Raw genomic sequence first — 21,912 nt, forward strand, 5'->3', positions numbered from 1 at the left:
TTCCTTCCTTCCTTCCTTCCTTCCTTCCTTCCTTCCTTCCTTCCTTCTTTTTCTCATTGATGCCAGGCTGACCTCGAACTTACTATGTAGCTGAAGATAACCTTGAACTCCTTATCCTCTTGCTTCTACATCCCCAGTGCTGGGATTATAGACACGTACCACTGTTCCTGGTCCATGCTGTGCTAGGGAACAAACCCATGGCCTCTTCATGCATGCTGCGTAAGCACTAGACCAACCAAATTTCATCTGCAGTGCCCTACGTCTCATTTCTAACCTCTGCCTCCTAGCAGGGTTTTGTTGTTGTTTTTGTTTTCCCCCCACATGATCGTGTTAGTGTCTTACTGCAGAAATTTCCACTTGGTTGGAAACCATACTTATAGAGGTCCCGGCCACTCCCACTGAGACAGTTTTCCATCTTGGTTTGCCCAGAGTAACTCAGCTCAGACCACCAACCAACACACCTATTACTTCTTGGTTCTTCGTTTTCTAAGTTACCGGAGGGCCCGGCTAATAAATCCTGCCTTTCCTATAGTCTGGGCCTCTTGCTGGGGACAGAAGACCCTGCCCTCTGCTCTCTCCACTTTTTGTGACCCTGGTTGTCTTTCCTCCCTAGTGGTTGACTGCATCATTGCGAAAGTTGCCTGGCTTCATTAATTCTCTCATTGCTTATGCTCAGTTGCTGTATTGATGATCTCTTTGATTTCTTAATATTCCCGTGATGCTCTATCCACAAAGCCTGGCAATAGCTCTCTGTGTGCTTAGGAAAGGGGCCTTTTCAGGTAGGCTAGCGCTTCGCCACACTCTGCTCCCAGACGCTGGGGGGAGAGGGCCTGACCCATTCCCCCATCACAGCAAGAATATCTTAACTCACATCCATCTTTCCACCTACCAGGCAGCTACTGAGAAGTCTCACCTGTGGCAAGAGGTTGCTTTTACTCCTGCTGGGTGTGTGACCCGGCAGCCGGATGTCGAAGAGGGCCTGCAAGGCAGCTTGTGCTGCCTGGCCCTTGGCCAGCTTCTTGCTGCGTCCAGAGCCTTCGAACGTCCTCCCGTCCACGCACACAGCCATGACAAAGCTCTTGACTCGGGGCTTCTCGGCTGTCTCAGAGAGGCACACATACCTCAGACCTGAGCGTAACTCATTCAGCACCACTACAGGGTTCTTCTCACCCAGGGCCCCAGGAGCCAGCCTGGACCTGTCAGGCAGAGCCTGACCCATGAGGTCCAGTGTGTGGTAGAGTAGTCGTCCTCGCCGGTAGGCAGAGGACAGAAACTCAGTGTCGACGGGACCACAGCCCCGGAAGTCCTCATTTCTTGAGGATGGTTCGAACTCCTTAAACAACGTGTCGGGGAAATCCGCCTGGTCAGACGTGAAGTCAGTGCACGGACTGGAACTACTGCCCATGGCCAGGTGGGCCTGGAATGCATTGGGAAACTGCACGAAGGACTTCAGGGCCATCTCCGCTGCCCTCATCTTGGCCTTCTTCTTAGTGGGCCCGGTGCCTTCAAATGTGAGTCCATTCACTTCTACGGCCACTGCGAACACAGGGGCGTGCACTGGGCCAGTCTGTGATACCATCCGGTACTGCAGACCCGGCTTCAGCTCATGCAGCTGGACCAGTGCGTTCTTGGGGGTCATAGACCAGGAGAGCTTCTTCCAGATCAGCTGGAGTTTGCAGAAATGTCCCCCATTTCCTTCCTCCAGCGGCCTTTTCCTTTTAATGCTGGGTGTGCTGCCTCTGGCCCAGTCTCCAGGGGGCAGGGGCCTAGTCCCCAGGTTGCTCACATTTCGGTTTTCCTTCACTTCAGCACTGCTGGTACCTGGAGGTGAGAACAGATTAGTCATGACCCAGGGCACTCGCAGGTCACCACTAATGACAGACTGTTGTTAATGATGGCCCTGTAAGGCTGGGGATACAGCTTGGGTCCCTTGCTCTCAGCTCCTCCAGCCATGTCTGGGAAAGGTGTGTAATGACTTCTCTGCCAGATACAAAGGAAGAGCAGCAGTGGGGACCACTTGCCTATTGGGTGGTGGTGGTGGAAGGACTCCATTTGCACAGTTGTCAGAAAGTCAGGCTTGAGGAGATGTGAGGATGAGACAGGCAAGGAATATGTCCTAGGCATGGTCTCAGAGACTGTTGTGTATTAGTAATGAACCATGATGTTGTCACCTACCAGTGCCCTACACCCTCAGTGCCCATTATCTCTTAAAATCGGGCCAACAGCAGAAGTCAGAGAGGCTTGTCTTGCAATGATGAGTGTCTTCCCTCCCCACATGATGTCAGGGCCCTAAAGCACAGTGATTGTTGCCTGTGATGCCCTGAATACTGAGTTCTGGGGTGAAGAGCTTTGCTGAGGCCATGTTCCTTCATGCCAGGTAGAATAGAGTTTCTCAAAACCCCACCTCCTAATTCACATCTGGAAGTGAGAAATGCCCTCTACAGAGGAGATAGGTAGGAGCCAATAAGATAGAGGTGCAGCTGTCTTCCCTAAACACCTGCATGTCACCTGTGCGAGTCAGTACAATTGCTGGGCCTCAGTCATGCTGGTTGTTTATAGAGCTGAGAGTCTGATGGGGTCTCAGGGCCCTGAGCCTGAGCTCTGTATTCCTGACCCTCCAGCCCTGTCCTAGGCGAGACAACCAGCTGGGAGCCAATCAAAGGCCACAGGTGCTGAGACATGGATTGGACACTTCATCTGCAATGTGGTTCTTGGGCTTCTCTGTCACAGTCCCTGGAACTTCCTGACAAAGGGCACTTACCAGAAGTCTTTTGTCCTTATAAATAAATATACCACATGTTGACATATCAAGGTAGAAAGTGGTTCCAAATGAGCCATATGGCTCAGCCACAAGTCTGAGGCTCTGCTTTCCCTACAGGACAGCAAGAATCTTTGGATTGCTGCCTCTGAGATTCTTTCCATTGTAGCCTGGCAAGCACGTAAAAGAAACCAAAATGCTAACATGTTTTTAAGGATTTGTACCCACAGGTCGGTTTTAATGCACACAGGTACAACACAATTCCTTTGCAACAAAAAATTTAGGGACACCTACTGATAACAAAGAAACACTACCTACTCAGTAATTATGCTATTAGGGACACATTCTAGAACTGAGATTAACAGCAAAGGTTTATTGTAGCATAATTTTTAAAAGTTGACAGTGTAAGATATACCTAACTTCCCATATCTAGAGGAATGTTTAAATTGTAGTAGAATCAAACAGCAGAAGATAATACAATTATATCTTAATGGGCTCTATATTCTTCAACCTAAATAAATCTCATCATACTTACAAAATAATTCATTGAGTAAGATAGCGGTCATGTATGTCATAAGACACTCTTATTACATATTATTCATATAATCATATTATTCATATAATCAGACTTATGAAAGAACTGAAGGCAGTTATATCATAAAGATACATTTTCGTCTCCCAGAGGAGGTGGAGGGAAGGAAAGAAAAGAAATAAGGGGTGAAGAATGACTTCATTTGTACTTTTAACACTTTCCTTTTTAAAAACTACATTGTGTGTGTGTGTGTGTGTGTGTGTGTGTTGTGTGTGTGTGCGCATGCATGTGTGCATGCATGCCTTCAGAGGACAACTTGCAGGAGTCAGTTTTCTCTTTCCACATGTGGGTCCTAAGGATTAAACTAGGGTCATCAAGCTTGGTGGAAATCACCTTTACCATCTGAACCATCTTGTTGATCCAACATTTTATTTCTTTGGCAAAGAACTAATGTAAAGTATGTTTAGAAAAGCATCACTTGATACACACACACACACACACACACACACACACACACACACACACACAAGTCCTGGGGCTGATCTGGCTAGGCAGAACCATACCCAGGTTTCTGAGAACCTTACACATGTTCTTAGGAGCTGGGCACTCCCAGCTCTGTTGCAGATGTGATTTTTTTTTTAAGCAACTGGGAACTTCAGGTGAATATTCCAGCCAACCCACATCCTTGAAACAGAATGCCTGGCTGGCTGTTGACACATGGGCCTGCTTCTCTTACGCAGCCTGAAAGCTTCTTATATATAACATAACTATAGCGTGTAACTATGACTGATAGGTGAGTTTAAAGATAATTAAGGACTAGCCACCCTGGATGACTATTCTCTAAATAAAGCTGTTCTCATTGGAAAATCCCAGTTGTGCACTGCCACAATGCCACTGATCCCCTGCTGCCCTTTGCCAGGGTGTGTGCTTCTGGAATGCCAAACTCTCAAGTATATTATTAAAGCCCAAGGATTATGGCTGTGAATAGTCTACCATCTTCTACTGATTCCTGCTAGCTTCTATGTATTCTGTTGAGAACCTAACTTTGCTACATTTCTTTTTCCTTAGTCCTTAGCTAGCGGCTAGTATAGTCAACGCTTTATAAGCCGGCAGGGGCAAAGTGAGGCTCACGTAGTTGGGATAATACATTTGCAGAGGTTGCATGCTAGGCTAAGTGTTCAAGATGGGGCCTGCTCCTAGGAATCTCACGGTCTTCTCATCCATGCAGTGGCTGTAAGTTGATTTTATGGATGCAGAATGGTTGTGACATTTTCTTGGCCTTTGTAGATTAACATCCCTCCCCAGGCCATCTGGATATAATGAAGCCAAGTCCACCTCATGTGTGATGAGTCCTGGGGCTGATCTGGCTGGGCAGAATCATGCCCAGGTTTCTCTGAGCACCTCGCACATGCTCTAGGGGGTTGGGAGCTCTCAGTTCTGTGACAGGTGTGAATGTGTGTGTGCTTTCTCTCTCTCTCTCTCTCTCTCTCTCTCTCTCTCTCATTAAGCAAGTGGAAACTCCAGGTGAATTTTTCACTGAACCCACAGCTTCAAAACAGACACTGAATGCCTGGCTAGCTGTTGACACATGGGTCTGCTTCTCTCATGCAGCTTGAAAACCACGCAGGTTGAGACCTGTCAGAATCGCCACTGTGCCCCTCACCTCTCAGTTGATGGCATTGTTGTTGGAGAATAATGAAGAAGAAAGTACAATTTCACAGTCACAAAGGATGCCTTTGAAAATCAGGTGCCTTCCAGAGGTTTCCTGACATTTGAGAATGTTCTTTTCAGCATGTACTCTAACCTCCTCTTAGCTCAGAGCTAACCAATCGGTCATAGCTATCATCATGTCTTTATAAAGAAGCCAAAACAGCCCTGGCAAGGATGTTCCAGTGGGGGGGCACTAGGCTCTGCTTTGAGAGCAAGCTCAGCTTCACTTTCTAAATTGTGAAATGGGCTTACTACTATTTCTAGCAATTTACTGCTAAAAAGCTATTAGGCTTTGGGAGGTTAGTTTGTTCAAAAGTGTGAATCTGAGTGTTTTCTAAGCTATAACCATGCAACATTCATTTGTTATGGGTCTCAGCAAAAATAATTACCTTTTAGACAACAAACGCTAAATCTGAACATTTGTGTTAATCGTTGTGTGCTCTGGGTATGTGCACCCAGTGGACTCAGTCATTTGGGGTATTTCAAGCCAAGGGGAAGTGTACATTAGATTAAACCATGTGATTTTCCCCAAACTGAACTCAAAATGGAAAATAAAGAGCAAAGAGAACAATTCCCAAATCCCCACATCAGATTGCCTAGAAACCTTCTTGGAGCCTTCTAATTTCTTATTGATTTCTTACAAGGTGGGGATTTAATAAGCGTGCCAGTATGATTATGGTGGCCAGCATATCAGATGACCTCTGCTGTATCTTGGAGAATCGAACTCAGAAAACAACATTTTTGTTCTACACATGGTGAAATCCCTTTTATTTGCCTCCCTTTGTAACTCTCAATATGTTGTTATTGTTGTCATTGGAACGCTTCATATAAACTTTGATTATTACACTGGGGCATGGGTTCCTTTCTTTGTGTGTGTGTCTGTGTGTGTGCAGATGTGTAAATGTGCCTGTGTGTGTGCACAAGTTGTGGAGACCAAGGTTGATATTGGGTATCCTTTCAATTTGAGACAGGCTCTTCAACTGAACCTGGAACTTTCCAAGTAGGCTAGGCTAGCTGGACAGCAAGCCCCAGGAATTCTTCAATTTCTGCGCCACCCCCTGCCCTCCTCAGCTTTGGGATTATAGCTGCTCTCAGCACAGCACTTTTCACGTGGGAGCTGGACATGAAACTCTGGTACTTCTGCTTGGAGAGTAAGCATAACCATATGAACCATCTGCCAGGTTCTGTGAGCTCCTTTCTTACTCATCAATAATTAGTAGTAGTTAATGAAAAAGTATAGACATTGGTCCCTATCTCAGATACTAGTTAGAGTCTCTGGGATGACATCATCATGGTGATATTAAAAATGCAAAATGCTCCGTCAGCTGATACCCAGAGTCCAGAAAACACTTCGGAGCCCATCTAGTCTTACACTGTAGTCTCTGTCCTGGGACCCTCAGAATGTGAGGAGGTTCAGTGGCCGATTCACAGGGGCTAGCGTCAAGCAGGTGAGGGATCAAATAATGTTTTGTTGTTGATGATGATGCTTCTTGGAATCTTAGCTCACTCTGTGTAAGATGAAGATTTTACTTGTGTTTGCTTCATCAGTTGAGTGGGCATGAATCAAGTGAATATATAAGTATCTCTCTATCATCCATGTATTTATCTTTCATCTGTCTGTCTATCTATCTATCTATCTATCTATCTATCTATCTATCTATCTATCTATCTATCTATCTCAGGCTTAGTAAAAAGGCCACACAGGAGCACTTCAAAGAGCAGCAGAGAAGCAGTGCAGGACCTTCTACTTCCATCTATATCCAGCTTCTCTTCATGACTATTTATTTGCTGGTGATTCCCATCAATTTCCCTAGAAATTCCAGGATGTTCCTGAGAGAAGAATTAATGGTTCTTTGATTTTTCTCGAGTGATGGATGGGAGATATTGATCTTACCACCCAGAAATGTGGGCCAAACAATAACACTGGCTCCCTAGGAGCAGAACAAAACACATCCCTGGTCTCTGACAAAACAACATTCACTCCCATGAGAGCTTACTGCACTGCCTGTATATCACTGATGAGGATAAAAGCCCTGTCTTTTCTTCCTGGGCCCCTTTCTTTCAGTGGGAGCAACACAAACACTGGTAACACTCTTCTTGCAACAAGATTGGAGAGAAATGCCATTTCGTACTCTACTATTGCCTGCAGATCCAACTGCACATCCAACTGCAGCCAAACTCAAACCTGGGTGCCAGGTACATGTGGGCATTTGGCTGCTGCCTTTTCTTCATAGCTCTAACTATGACATGACACTTTCACATTTTCCTCTTCACAGAGAAGGCATTAAATATGCTCCACTCACCTCCTCTGACCCAGGAAATTATATTCATTTTTTTCCTCCACTTGGTTAATAGGTTTTATGCACCCAATTGTTACGTATAATAATCAACAGATTAAAAAATTCAGGAGATCAAAAAAAAATCTCTGACTTTTAAACACAGACTTGAAGAGCTACTTTGTGGAGGCACATGCTTGGGAGCAGAGGGGAGAGTCTTGTACCCTATCAACAAATGTGGAGGGTTGTATAAACATGTCACTCTGATGCTGTCAACTCCCAGCCCTGTCCTGGGATTCGTGCTCTGAGAATATGTGTACATACCTCATGTGAGGGGACATGAGGATTTCCTACTTGCTCTTGTTCTTCCTAACTTAGTGGGTTCTTCCCCTTCCAGAAATATCGGAAACTTTCTTTCTTTCTTTGAGCCCTCCTAGAGGCACCTGGGTTTGAATCAGTGAGTGCTTGTTGGATGAAAGAGTGGATTAGATATTGGTAGATCATATTGCAGGCATGTATACATGTATATATACAGGTGCATGTTTATGAGTGTATCAGACCTATCTCAGGATGCTGAGGAGTCAGTGAGGGGAGAAGAACGATGCAGTCACTCTGGGATGAAAGATAGCTTATTCCCAACTCCACCTGACACATATAGTCTCAACTCAAATTCCCTATGCCCCCTTAGAATATTCCTGATTTGGGTTCCAAACACCTTTCCTGATGAAACTCACTCCCAAGGAGACCACATGCATGGCCTCAGGGCTTATGGTTCTTGGTATAATGTCTTGGCACAGTGACAAAGTACCTCACTGTTCAAGACATCATAAAAGAAGACATCTCTGAACTGTGACTTCCATAAGGTCTTTTCAGGGAGTCACATGTATCTTTTTCTTGTGGGAATTAGAAGGGAAAAAAACAAGCAAATAACTTCAGAAGACATTAGATAAATTCCATAAGCAACAGTAATAGAACAATCATGAGCAATTTGAAGACCGCCAGGCACCGAAAGAAAATGTCTAAGTCAGAAAGGCATCTGTATAGGAAAATGAAAAATGAAATTATTTCCATTCTGCTTTCTCACATCTGGATTCTTCTTTAGAGCCTTATAAGTACATTATCTCATTTGACAAAATGTTTAGCAATTATAATGCTAAGTTTAAAGGTCTAATGCATGAAGGAATTGCATTTTGGACAGGAAGAAAAACTGTATATTATCATAGCTGTGGATATGTATTTATTTTCCAAATATCTCTGTTATTTGCAACTTATTGAGTTTGACGGCCTGGTATGATGCCATTCAGGAATGGTTAGACAAGGTGTCGGTCAGGTCTTAGATTGGATCATACTGCTATCATCCCTAAGAAGCCATGCTTGCTTGCAGATTCATTTATGTGCCTCCTCGTTCTCTGCTGGCTCCCTTGCAGGCCAGACTCTTCTCCCTGCTTATTATGTACACTCGGCTTCCTCCCATGGCTTGGCATCATTGGGATTGTATGCATCACTGGTAATGACACTGTCATGTCTGTGGGTCAGGAGGGCTCTGGAGAGCCAGCCATCCAGTGCGCCACGCTACATTTGAAGAGATAATATTGTTTCTGGTGAAGGTTATTCAGCTGCCAAGCAGCCCCAGTTTTAAAAACAGAGCAGCTCCTCCCAGATGACAGGGCTTAACAACAGCAGAATGGCAGGCTGTTGAGTTCTTCCTCCAGACAGTGGGGAGGACTTGATGTGTAGAAGAGGGGCAGGAGAGAGCCCAAACTGTAGGGTGCATGGCAGGTAGGTTTAGGCTGAGGTGTGCAGAAGGTAGCAGGGGCTTGGCATTTGTTGGTTGTATGTGGGTGTGACAGTTTGTCAGACTGAGCAGCTGGTAGAAAATGCCTTCTTCAAAGGCTTGTCATGACTCACCCATGAAGCTGTGATGGGTGTACATGGGATTCAGGGAAAAGCAGGTATTGTTGGTAAGGAGATGCCCTCTATCAGAGCCCAAAGACAATATGAAATCCTTGATCTCAGTTGTTTGTCATTGAATCTGGACCAAATCTCAACTTCTGAGCAGATGATGGTGCCAGGGTGGACAGGGACACATTGCTTTTCAATGTTGCAAGGTGAAACCTTCTCAGAAATGAATGCAGAAGGTAGAAAAGTCTTGAAAACATAGTATTATAAAAAGATCTCCCAGTTAAGATGCAGCTTAATGCTGATTGGCTCCTTAGATACCAATGTTCTCTAAGCAAAGCTGTGTGTGTGTGTGTGTGTGTGTGTGTGTGTGTGTGTGTGGTGACTGTGTTCTAACTATCTCTTTCTCTCTCTCTTTGCACAACTTCTTTAATGGAGAAACTCACAAATCTGGACAATACCCTTTATGTATTCCAGGTTGCCAGGATATAGGTAGCTGCTGGACAGTTGAAAGATATAAATGGTTAGACATGAACTGTGTTTACGTTAGAGCAGCAGAGACACAACAGATCTACAAGATGCAAACGCACGCAGCACGGGCTTAAAGAGAGATCTTTTCATTCTTGCTTCACACATGTGTTCACATACACTATGCATATGCACATAGACATGTACATTTCCTACATGTACATTTACATGTACACATACTACGGACATATACATGACAAACACAGTCATGCCACACATACATAGATAAACATAAATACCACTCAAATCATGGACATACTCATACCAAGCACAAACATACAAAAATAGTTTTCTAAATGAATTGACTAGAGAGGAAGTGTGGTCTGAGAAGATAGCTTAGAGGGTAACATGCTTGCATACCAACATGAAGACTAACATTTTTCTCTCTACTGCCCATATTAAAGTCAGGAGCTGCCATGGGCATCTGTAAACCCAACACGGAGGTGTAGACAGAGAGGATCCCAGAGAGTGCTTGACGGATAGCCAGACAGAGACATGAGCTTCAGGTTCAGTGAAGAGCCTCTGTCTCAAAAAACACAGCACAGCCCCAAACAAAAATAAAGTAAAGGGAAATGTTCAGGAAAGACATTTAATATCCTCTTCTGGCTTCCACATGTATATGCAGGCATACTCACATACATGCATTGGCGCACACACAAACACACACACATACACACACACAAAACTCATCATCAACAATGAGGCCCCCAAGCACTTCAAAAGCATTTTAATGGATAATAAACAACTAAAACTTATTTTTTGTCTGTATGTTTCTTTCCATCAGCCAATAAACCAGATAAGTGGAAAATGGCTTTAATTGCAAGTATTGTCCATCCTTGATTGAACATTCCATGTGTTCTATGTCTCAGCCTCTCCTCGACTCTATGATGTTCCATGCTAATAATTCCCCCATTTGCAAGCTCAAAACCTCAAAGTGAACATGTATGCAGAGCTCGTTGACCCCAAACCAGGCTCCTACTTTGCTAAATGTGTCAGCCTCAAGAGGGAGTCAAGTGCTGTCCAGAGGTGAAGTTGCTGCTGCTGCTGCTGCTGCTGTTGCTGCTGCTGCTGCATGTGTGTGTGTGTGTGTGTGTGTGTGTGTGTGTGCACGTGTGCGCGCGCACGCGCACGCGTTTGTATGTGCGTGTGACTTTTTCAGTGTCCTCTGGACAGAGCAGCGACTTTACAAAGGTCCCGGTTTCTTAAGCTGTTTAGTCTTTGGATATTGGCCCCTGAGTTTCTGAAAGTTAGAACACATTTGCTTTTCTCTCTCTAAAAGTTCTCTAGTTAACTCGTCTTTATTTTTCCCCTGAATCAGCCAGCCTCCTCCCAGCTCCAGGTGGAGAGAGCAGGAAAACAGAGTTCAAGTTCCTCTCATGGCAGAATAAATGCAGCACATACAATATGCTTTTTAACGTTCTTTCTAAGGTGTCTGAGGTAGTCATCCATAACTTGACTGAACTGGAAACTCTTAAATCAGACCACCACAAGAGGATATACAAAATGACATGTCAAGATTTTGCTTCAAATTGTAAAACTTGCTAAGAGAGGAGTCCAGAAATCAGGGTCAAGAACTCTTGTCTAAGCCCAGTCAATTTCTCCCCATATCCATCACCCCTTTATCCTTTTCTTTAGAAATAAAAAGATCCAAGCAGAAGATTGTGAACGTCTGTACAGGTTCTGACCTTTGAGCACTATCAGCTTTACTTTTGGTCAGTGATGTAGCTACTGTTCATTGTCAACCAGACAGGATCTATACATGATATCTAGGAGCAAGCATATGTTGGGGAGCTCTGGACTGGCTTAACTAAAGGTAGGAAGACCCTACCTAGATTTGGGTGACACCATCCCATGGGCTGAGGTCCTGAACTTAAAAGGAAAAGAAGCTGAGCATTTGCATTCACCTGTCTCTGCCTCTGTATGGTGAATACAATGTAACCAGCCATGCTTTGCAGCCATGACTTTTCAACCTAGATACCCTTGAACTGTGAACCAAAATAAACCCTCCCTTCCTTAAATTGCTTTTGCTGCCATTTGTCACAGAAATGAGGAAAATGATTAATTACAGGGAGAAATTCCCCTTTCCAGTAGTGTTAACATTTGTCTGGAGAGAGGTGCCCACAATAATGTCTTTTGATTCTTAGAGGCTGAGGGCAACATGGACAACATTCCCATGCAAATCTCTGCCAGTGCTTTTCTGTGATTCAGCCAATTATCTTAGCAACCAGCAATAGCACCTTGCTTCCTCCCCATCCCACAACAAGCACATTCTTAACTCATTTTAGTTGAAAAAGAAGCCAATCTGTTAAGTGATATTAAATGCAGAGAGGGGTTCTTCTGAAATGTTTGGCCTCCTCTTTAAATGTTTGGGAATATGTCACAGGTAAAAGAAGTGCAATTCTCCTTTCTCTTCTGTTTTCCTTGGCTCTCCTCTCTTCCTCTCTGCTCCCCCTATCACCTCTTCTTCACTCTTGTCTTTTCTCTTCTTCTCACTCTCTCTCTTTTCCAGTTTCTATTCTGAGCTCTCCTTATTGATTTAAGCAGAAGAGATGGTCATGAGCCCCTTTCCTAACCCAGCTTCAATATCAGACACCTAATGATGCTGTCCAATTCTTTCTCAGCTTCATACATTAGAGATGTTTCAACAGAAAACCCCTAGTTATCTTTTTTCTTATTAAAGAACTGTAAAATCCATTCTCTAAGACACCACGATAGCACAATCTTTTTTTTTCTGTAGTTAGAAGAAGAGAATGAAGGAAAGAGAAAAGAGAATAATCTAAGAAAACTAGTTTTTCTCCTACACTCCTTGGAGTCCTTGACCATACATTATTGATATCTTCTTATCTTTAAGATGATGATGGGTCTCCAGGTATGAACAGAATTCCAGATGAGGATAAGATGTTATTTGAGACTGGGATTTCGGGTAAGGGCCTATTTCCTAGTGTGGTAAGATTCAGGTGAGATATGAAACTTTGGACAAGGATGAGACTCCACATGAGAATGGGATGTCTGATAAAGATGGGTCTGAGGTGGAAGGTGGGATTCTAGTTAAGCATAGAACTGCAAGTGAGAATGGGATTCCTAATGAGGACAGAACTTCTGAGGGTTCAACTCCAGGGATGAAGGACTGGAAGGGAAGATGGTTTCCCATGTAAACAGGAGACTCTGAGAGAGGGCAGAGTTTGGTCCTGCAGGCGGGAATGGATGGCAGGTTGGAGTGTATCCCAGTTAATGTTGGTACTGTGGTTTTATTCCATGTGAATAAGAGACTCTGGGTGAGGAAAGGACTCTGCAAGAGTCCGGTCCCGAAAGTGAAGGTGGGCTACAGATTACAGAGAATCCCATGGCAGATGGTCCTGCCATGAAGACTCTGCATAAGTTTGGTCCTATAGGTGGGGTGGGCTCCTGGTCAGAGTGGATGGCAGGAAATGCTGATACTCTAATGAGGGGATTGCATGTAGGCATAGGATTACGTTGTGGGTAAGGACATAGATCTGTGTGAATTTGTTCCTGGAGGTGAATATGGACTTCAGGTGAGGACAAGATTCTGGAAAAGGACTCCATTCTTTAAGTGATGATATTTTCTTGGTAACTTTGGGAGTATGGGGAGCTTGGAGCTACAGATGAGGATGGAACTATGGGTAAGAATGTAACTGTAGAAGAAGATGGGTTTGCTGGAGATGAGGGCAGGACCTCCTATACTTGGCAAGACCAGCCAGTCCACTCCATGGTTACAAGGAGATAGAGAGAGAGAAGCTCCCACCCCCATCCACAATTAGTGAGGACCTGTCTATAAGAGAAGTGGGGCTGCTTACTTAGAGTGTCTTCATCCTCCGTGTTTGTGGTGCCAGGACTTAGGTACTTGAAGGGAGCGAGGAAGGTTGACAATATGCTTACTTTGTCTGGAAAGAGAAAGAAGAAGAGGAGATGCACTTTTGACATCGAGTTTCAGGAAATCCAGTGCTTTCCTATGTTCTTATTACTGAGAGTTTGGAAGAGGGAAGGCGGCTGCAGACACTTCATTCTGGCTCCATCTTTTATTGACTCTCTGACAGCATTTTTATCAAATTCCCCTCTCCACTCAATTGAAAACCTTGTGATTTCCATCTTTCTTCCCTTATTTATTTATTTATTTATTTATCTATTTATTTATTTATTTATTTATTTATTTATTTGTTTGTTTTTGGCACCTTCTCTGCTCTTGTGTCACACCCCCGAAAACATTAAGTAGTTGTCTTCAGGGTAATAACCTCTCAGCTGCTTACAGGTGGGTGGGCTAAGTCCTGCAATATAAGGGAATTTCTGAAAGGACCAATCAACGTTGAGTAAAACAATTCCAGAATTAAGAGACAATTATCCCAATAAAGCCAAAGATTCTCCCACACCCCTCACTTGTACAACATTTACTCTGAGCTCTTGAACGATATACATAGGAGGTAAAGATGTAGAAGCTGAGAAACACATGTGCTGTGTGAGTGTGTGCACTTATGTGCACCCTCATACTCCAACACGTACACAAATGCACACACAGAGGCTTATTGAACTTACAGCCTTGTCTCTTATTGGGTGCATAAGGAGAAGTACAAGAGGGAACGATTAGGTCAGGCTCAGATAGAGGGGCCTGAACCGCCCTGGGGATAGTCAAGCGTCATTGACCCTGATGGAATTCCAGGGACCCAGGAACAGCTGGCCCTCTGCATTCCTTCTGTCCTAGTTGATGTATATCTTACTCTTCAGGTCCGGCTGGCTTTGAACTTGGTATCTTTCTACCTCAGTCTCCCAGAGACTCGGACTACTGGTGTACACCAACAGGCCCAATTAGCAATTTCTCTCTTCAGCATAGAGGTGAAAGAATTCAAGGTGGGAAGTGCTACTGGGAAACACATTTTAAAACAAGTAATGGAAGGAGTCAAAGTTCCTTGCTTGAGAAGTTTCCACCGAACAAAGTATACCAGAGAAGCTGCAGGTGTCTGTTCACACAGCGCCTACTCTCTGGAAAGCCTGTCAGAGCCTCATTGCCAGTAACCCTCAGAATCCACAAACACAGATTCTCCTTGTGACTACACAACTCTCTTTGTTTCATCGTGAATCTGGACCACAGTTATTAAAGGACGATAGAAGAAAGTGCTACCATTTCCTGTCTATTGTGTTACAGACTTGGATTAGAGGCGTTTCTGATCTCCTCTTAAGCTGCTTGGGGCACTGGCCAAGAAGGGCTTTGTTGCTTTGCCCTGCAAGGCTCTTTCCTTCTCTTCTGCAGCCTTCCACACCCCAGGGCAGGATGTTTTAGTGGGGTCACCACGTTCAACACTGCTTCTTCCCTCTTCCTGTTATTAAGAGGAGTCCTGCCTGCACCGGTATTCCCCTTTGCACTTCTACCTTGATCTAAGTGCAGATAGCCATGAAAGCACTCACTGGTGGTTTTAGCAGCCCTTAGCCTTCAGGCAAGCAGAAGAAGAACTTGCTCTTTTCTTCCAAGGCTGAGCCTATTTTCTCTTTAGACAAGCTTTCCAGAGGCCAGCAGAGATCACATTGAAATTCATCTCAGAGCCTGTTAACAGCTGTTGTTTCCAGTAGGGACAGGCACCAATACAGTGTTCACACAAAGAGAACAATAAATAACTCTAATATGAAGTGCCTGCTCCTCCTTCATCTACCAAACAGGAAGAATTGACACAGTGAAGGCTTTGCTCCCCCTGAACTCTTGCCGCCCAATCTCATTTACTCCAACAGAATGAAATACCTTGTCTGAGTTATAATTTCATTAAGTGAGTCCAATAACGTTGCACAAAACTGTGAAGCTCAAATGACTTTGTCAGGAGGATCTTGAAATGAAATTATAATTTTTTTAATAAAGCAGGAACACCAGCCGAACACCCACAAAATATACCAAACTATTTCAGAGCAAAACTGTGAAATATATGTCTATTTTAAAAGAGCCATGCAAAGCTCAACTTTTTGCTGTTGCTGTTTTTTTTTTTTTTTTCCTGTCTATCAAACAAAAAGAGTACATCCCGTTAAAACTGAATGTTGGATGAAGAGTGTTTTTCAGTGTACACATATTTCTATATTGTGTGAGGCATTATGGCAAGTACTTATTGTTTAAGGCAGAGGGTGTGGACAGACAGTAAGGAAGATATTCTATTGGCCAATGAGCACACAATGATTAATATCAGTAGTTACTGTGAGAGCCCAAGTGCAAGGAAAACCACAATGTAACACGACAGCACACTCACAAGATAACTATTGTAAACAAGACAGAAAAGTGAGTGTTGGGAAAGTACAAACCCTGAGCTCCATTGATGAAAGCGTGAAGCAGTATGCTGCTGTGGACATAGCCATTCCTCTCATGGCATACCTCAAAGAACCCCACTTCACTGTAGCCTAGAGATGGAAATTCAAGTGTCTACTGACAGGTGAGTGGACCAGCAAAACATATGAAACACCCTCACAGCAGAGTATTATCCAGCATGGATAAAAAGGAAATCATTTAATTTGTCCCCATATGGTTGAAAGTATGAGCTTCAGAGCAAAAGACCAATGCTGTAGACCTCATTTATATGCACAATCTGAAAAGTCTAAGGTACTGGAGGGTGAGAAGGGAGATGCTAGTCGAAGAACATAAAGCTTTCAAGTATATGAGGACGGTTCTGATTCTCTAATGAATAACATCTTGGCTGTAGTAACAGCAATGCATTGAACACTTGCTGTTTAATGAGACCAGATTTTATGTTCTGAGTACACACACACACACACACACACACACACACACACACACACACGCACTGGTAACTATAAGTAGTAATAGGTATATTAACCTAATTATGATAATTATACAATGTATACATCTATTAAATCATAACATGGTACACTTTAAATGTGTATGATTTTAATGAGCCCATTAAATATTCTTATTCTTAAACTAAAATAAATCATTAGCATGTCAAACATAATAAAACTTAGCTAGATATCCTATACATTTTAAAAGACTCCTTTATTTTATGAGTATGAAAGTTTTCCTTGCATGTATATATGTGCCTCATATGCCTGCCATGTACCCTTAGAGAAGAGAGTATTTAATTCCCTGAAACTTGAGTTATGAATGGTTATGGCTCACTATATGGGTTCTGGGAACTGGTCCTCTGCAAGAGCAGTGAATGCTCTCAACCACTGAATCATCACTCCATCTCTCAAATATCATACTCATATTTAGTCTTCTTAATGTCTTAGGAAGTTTTACTCTCCCTAGTGGGTTTTATATCTCAAGGGCCAGCTTACACAAACCAAATGAAGGCAACCAAATAAAGTAGAGAACTCAGACATGCATAACTATAGAGCCAATTATTATCTACTAACAGCATTGCTTTACAGAAGACAAATAACTTCATGCTGGAAATAATGGCTTTAAGACAAAACTTATCACATCATAATATTCTCAGAAAAGCGTGAACAATTACATTTTTAATATACATAGAAACCAGAGCCAAGTTATTTGATGTCAGTGCCTTTTCTTATGAACTCCTGGATGCCTCTTGTCTATTTAACATCATATTCAACTGTTCAATGTGAGTGGAACTTCAGTACTCAATTGATTCTCATTTTGTAAGTTTCACAGGCATCTTTTGAAAACCCCATTCCATGTAGATTGCTAATGAAAAATGAAGGCCATATTTCATTTTATCCAATTCTAGGCAATTTGGGTATATGAAGAACTCCTTAAATTGCACTCTCAAACCATGACTGGTTGATGGCAGGCCAACTGTCTTCTGAGGAACAAACTGGAAAGGCCTGGCTAGGTCCTTCCTATTCTGAGCAGTCTTATCTTTTGAGTCTCAGTTCTAGCTCACACACTGTTTAAAGTAAGCCCATTGGAAACTGACCTGGAAAACTACAGCAGGCCTAGTATGGCTCTAGTAGGGAAGAGAAAACTGGATCTCACCAAAGGTTGGCTTATGATTAGCCAAGCACATGATACTTTAAATGCATTGCTTGAAATGATTTAAGACATTTGCATTATAAGTCTTATTACTTGTAGAACGAATAACTGTTCTTATTGAATCAGTTTTGTATGTTTTAAGAGCATTTTCAGGGTATGGGAGAGATTTTCTGGAATCTCATGATATCACACAGAGAGCTGGAATTTGCAAGACAGAGATCCAAAAATGTCATTCATATTATATCAATCTGGAAAACAGCTGTGGTGACATAGGGCTGAAAGACACACTTACTGGAATAATTTGTGGGTATTTTAAAATCATCTTGTTTACAACTAAAGACAGCTCAATAAATTAATAGATTGTGTATTTTTATGTTTAATATTAACAACCTTTGAAAATTCAGTTAATGTACACTGCAGCTTCTCTGTATTTTTTCAATCTTTTGGGGTGACTATTCTCTTTGCATGTAATTGTAGCTAATCTTTCATGAAAAAGGCATGTGGACAGACAAGCAAATTTCATTCAGTAGCAGAGATTTGTGTCTCCTTCACTGACCTTCCCAGAAGAACACTAACTATAAAATAATGAATATTAAAAATTCATGTTTGAAATATATATGTTAACATAGCTCTTTGACAAACCAAAATATATGTATATACTGAAGATGCTTTGTTAGCATAGGAGTTAACATATGTAATCAGTGATTGCCTGATTTTCTTCTCTGTACTTACTCCAGGTAATGAAACAGAGACATTGGCTCTTCAGATAAATAGCACCCCCTACCCCCGGACTAATCCATAGTGCTGTGAATTTGCCAACATTCCTATCTGGGAGCTACATTTGTTTAAGGAACTCTTTATCACCTTTCCCCCTTTTAAATCCCAGAGTGAAAATGTCTTCACTGCCAAATTTTCTGGGTTAATCTACCTTGTGTTTCCTCTGTCAAATTTATGTTTTCTGTGTTTCATCATCTGTCATATATTTAAAACCAAGAGATAAGTGTTATTCTTTAAGGCTTAAAAAAAAGAGTTGTGTGATGAATGATATTATGATCAAAAGACTTAAAGGTTAATAGTTAGGAGAGAATTTTGTATGTAATTTCTCTAGACACAACCACTTGCACTGTCTTCACAAACAGAAGTGATCATGGCTAGCTAAAACTCCGCTGCAGACCATGCTGAGGAATATTCCCATATGAGATGTGGCATCCTCTCCTCTACTGTTCAAAGCCAAAGCCATAACTTGACACCGCTGAAGAAGAGGATGCAGTGATTTTAGTTTGTCTTGTTGCTTTCCTTTAGATGAAGAGGGAAAGCTGGAGAAGAACCCATCTCTCTCTTTCTCTCTTTCTTTCTCTCTCTCTCGTGTGAGCAGAAAACCTATGAGCTTGTTATGGGATCCCAACCTATGCCTAGGTCCTAGAGATGGCAAAATCCATATTCTCAGCAACACACCATATTTGATGTCTAGATAAAACCAATAATAATAATACTGTGCACAAGAAGCCAGAAAAAAGAACCATACACAGGCAGGAAAAGCTTAGGTACAGTAATAAGAAAAGAAGGTGTTGAAATTATCAGTAAGGGTTTTATATGGAAGGTATAAGGATCTTTAAGAATTTTAATGAAGCCAGTTTCAGTGTTATACACCTTTAATCCCAGAGTTTGGGAGAGGAAGCAGAAGCAGGCAGATCTCTGTGAGTTTGAGGCCAGCCTGGTCTACACAGCAAATTCCAGGCCAACAAAAGATAAATATTGAGATCCTACCTCCAAAGCAAAGATACAAAAACCCCAAATAACAAAACAAAAAAACCAAAAAGAGACTTTTAAAGAAACCATGAACACAAAGGGTAAATAACTGGACTCTTGGTAGAGAAACAAAAATTTAAAAATGAAACATTTAAAGCTTGAAACAAAGTACTCATCCAATTAGAGATTAGAGGTACTTATTTAGTGATTAGCTAAATCAGCATATTTAAAAATTCTAACCTGTCACTAAAAAAATATACATGTAGCTAAAAAGCTGAAAAAAAAAACCCAACAAAATAAAGCACTGGATATTATTAATTGATTCTGGGCATTGTGGGTCATGCCAGTAATCCAGCAGTAGGAACAAGGCTAGAAGACTGCCAGTGAGCAGGCCATCGTACACTGTAGAGTGAATTTCAGGCCTTCTTCAGCTACAGAGTGCGACTATTCCTAAAAAAAAAAAAAAACCCAAAACACTCAAGCAATCCCCAGATCAACCAAAGAAAACCTCGCAACCCTACAATACAAAACAGAGCATAAAAACCAGGAAAAATATGAGTAATTTATTAAAAATTCAAGGAAAGGAAACAAATTACGTGTAGATAAAATAGAAACTAAATTAATATAGCTTGCTTTTGAAACACATTGAAAGTGAGTGTGTATAAAAAGATATATCATGAAAATAGTAATCATAAAAAGGGAGCTGTCTAAGTGAACATCAGATATTTTAAGTCTTGAGATGCAGAAAACTGCTGTGAATTAAAGAGACATGTAATAATAATAAATCATTAAAAGGATAGCCTTGAGAGTGTATTCACTTATGGTTTCAAGCAGCATGAACCAAAAACTTAAGCAGAAGACTAGACATATACATGATCAAAGAGACTGTAGTCTTCTCTCAGTAACTAAGAAGAAAGACAGGGTGGAAAGATGGCATGAAGAACAGGAAGTTGAAATGGAACCCTTGGCTAACCTGATTTCAATGGCATGCATAGAATACTCTAGTCAACAAGAGAAGTATATACGTTCATTTCAAGCTCACACAGCACACTCATTGAGATAGATAATCTGCTTAGAAATAAAACAGGTTTTCATAAATCTCAAAGAACTGAAATCACAACGGTATATTTTTTGGTCATAATGTGATATTAAATTAAATGTTTAGAAATAAAAATTCAACTAAACAAAAAAATTAAGAAAAGTTAATAATACTGTTAAAAGAAAAAAAAAAAAAAGAAATCCAGACTGGGATTATGTGCTTATAATTCGCAGAGTTTATTTGTATCCAGAGTCTAAAAACTCTTGTAACTTAATAACAAAGGCCAACAAAATCCATTTATTAAAAATGGTCAAGCTATTTGAACAAAACCTTCACAAGAGAAAATAAATGTATTGCCATTAAATTCACTAAGTTGTATTGAACGACATTACAGCTTGGGGAAATGCAAATTAAAACCACAATGAGACATGCAAATTAAGACCACAGTGAGCTAGCAACACACACCTTTTAGAAAAGCTTCAAGTTTAAGAACACTGGTAATGCTAAAATGTGGTAAAAGATGCAAGAGGTAGCCACAAAGCACATATTAGTTGACAAATTTTAGGAACTTTGATGATTCTCTAGCTGTTAAATATACATCTGACCTGTGACCTACCAACCTCATTTCTAGATTTTTACTCAAGATAAATGAAATAGATATCTGTCTTCACAAGGGATCTGCAAAAAGGTTATTTGTAGAAACTTTACCCATCATGACTCCAAATTCAAACTATTTCAAATGCCCATCATCAGAAAATGGACAAATGAGTTGTAATACATTTATATGATAGAGTAGCACAGAGCCAAACAGAACTAAATGAAATAAAAGGATCGAAATGTCAAAATACATTATGATATGGAAGTGTTTCAGATGCATTAGACGGAGAGAGAGAGAGAAAGAAAAAGAAACAGTCACAAAACAAAATGTACCACTTGATTGCATTTAGAAGTTTCAGATCAGGCAAAACACCTTCATGGGTGAAAGAAAATCCTTCCTTTGTGATGTCACTGCTTCTGCAAACTGCTTTGTGGTGAAAGTGATCAGGTGCCTCCTAAGTTTAAGTTACAGGGTGGCTGGAAAGAGGTCATGCAGAATATTTCTGGTATGGTGAAGGCAGATTTTATGTAGAGAAGGCTCTGGGCTTCATGTGTATGCATCGGTCATGGTATAGATATTAAAGCCGTGGCTTTCTGGATGTATGCAGATGTCACTAAACCACAACCTTCCACATTATGTAAATTATCCTTTACTGGTTAAAATGCTGAAAACAAAATCATGACTGTGCAAGAAAACAAGTGCTCCACAGCCCCAAAGTATCAATTTGCCAGAAAAGAGAAATGGGACACTGAGATGGCTGTCATTTCATCTACAAAGAACTGGGATGACAGATGTTGAGGGAAGGTATTGATTGGGATGAATAAAAATAACATATCCACTGTGGCCCCACTTACCAGGATTTAGTTTTTTTTTATTTTATTACCTGA

At 41.7% G+C, this 21,912-nt stretch overlaps 1 protein-coding gene across 1 annotated transcript in view; it reads right to left on the minus strand.

Moving 5' to 3' along the window:
* Adarb2 (adenosine deaminase RNA specific B2 (inactive)) overlaps window positions 1-21,912 on the minus strand; it is a 564,895-nt gene that overhangs the window by 177,032 nt on the left and 365,951 nt on the right. Inside the window, exons 2-3 of the mRNA XM_055613205.1 lie at window positions 13,519-13,605; window positions 914-1,821 (exon numbers count right to left, since the gene is read on the minus strand). Coding sequence (XP_055469180.1) covers window positions 914-1,821; window positions 13,519-13,605 — 995 coding nt within the window. The remainder of the gene's footprint in view (window positions 1-913; window positions 1,822-13,518; window positions 13,606-21,912) is intronic.

The sequence above is a fragment of the Psammomys obesus genome, unplaced genomic scaffold, assembly GCF_907164565.1.
Source record: "Psammomys obesus unplaced genomic scaffold, mPsaObe1.curated_primary_1811, whole genome shotgun sequence".
In the NCBI taxonomy this organism is placed as follows: domain Eukaryota; kingdom Metazoa; phylum Chordata; class Mammalia; order Rodentia; family Muridae; genus Psammomys; species Psammomys obesus.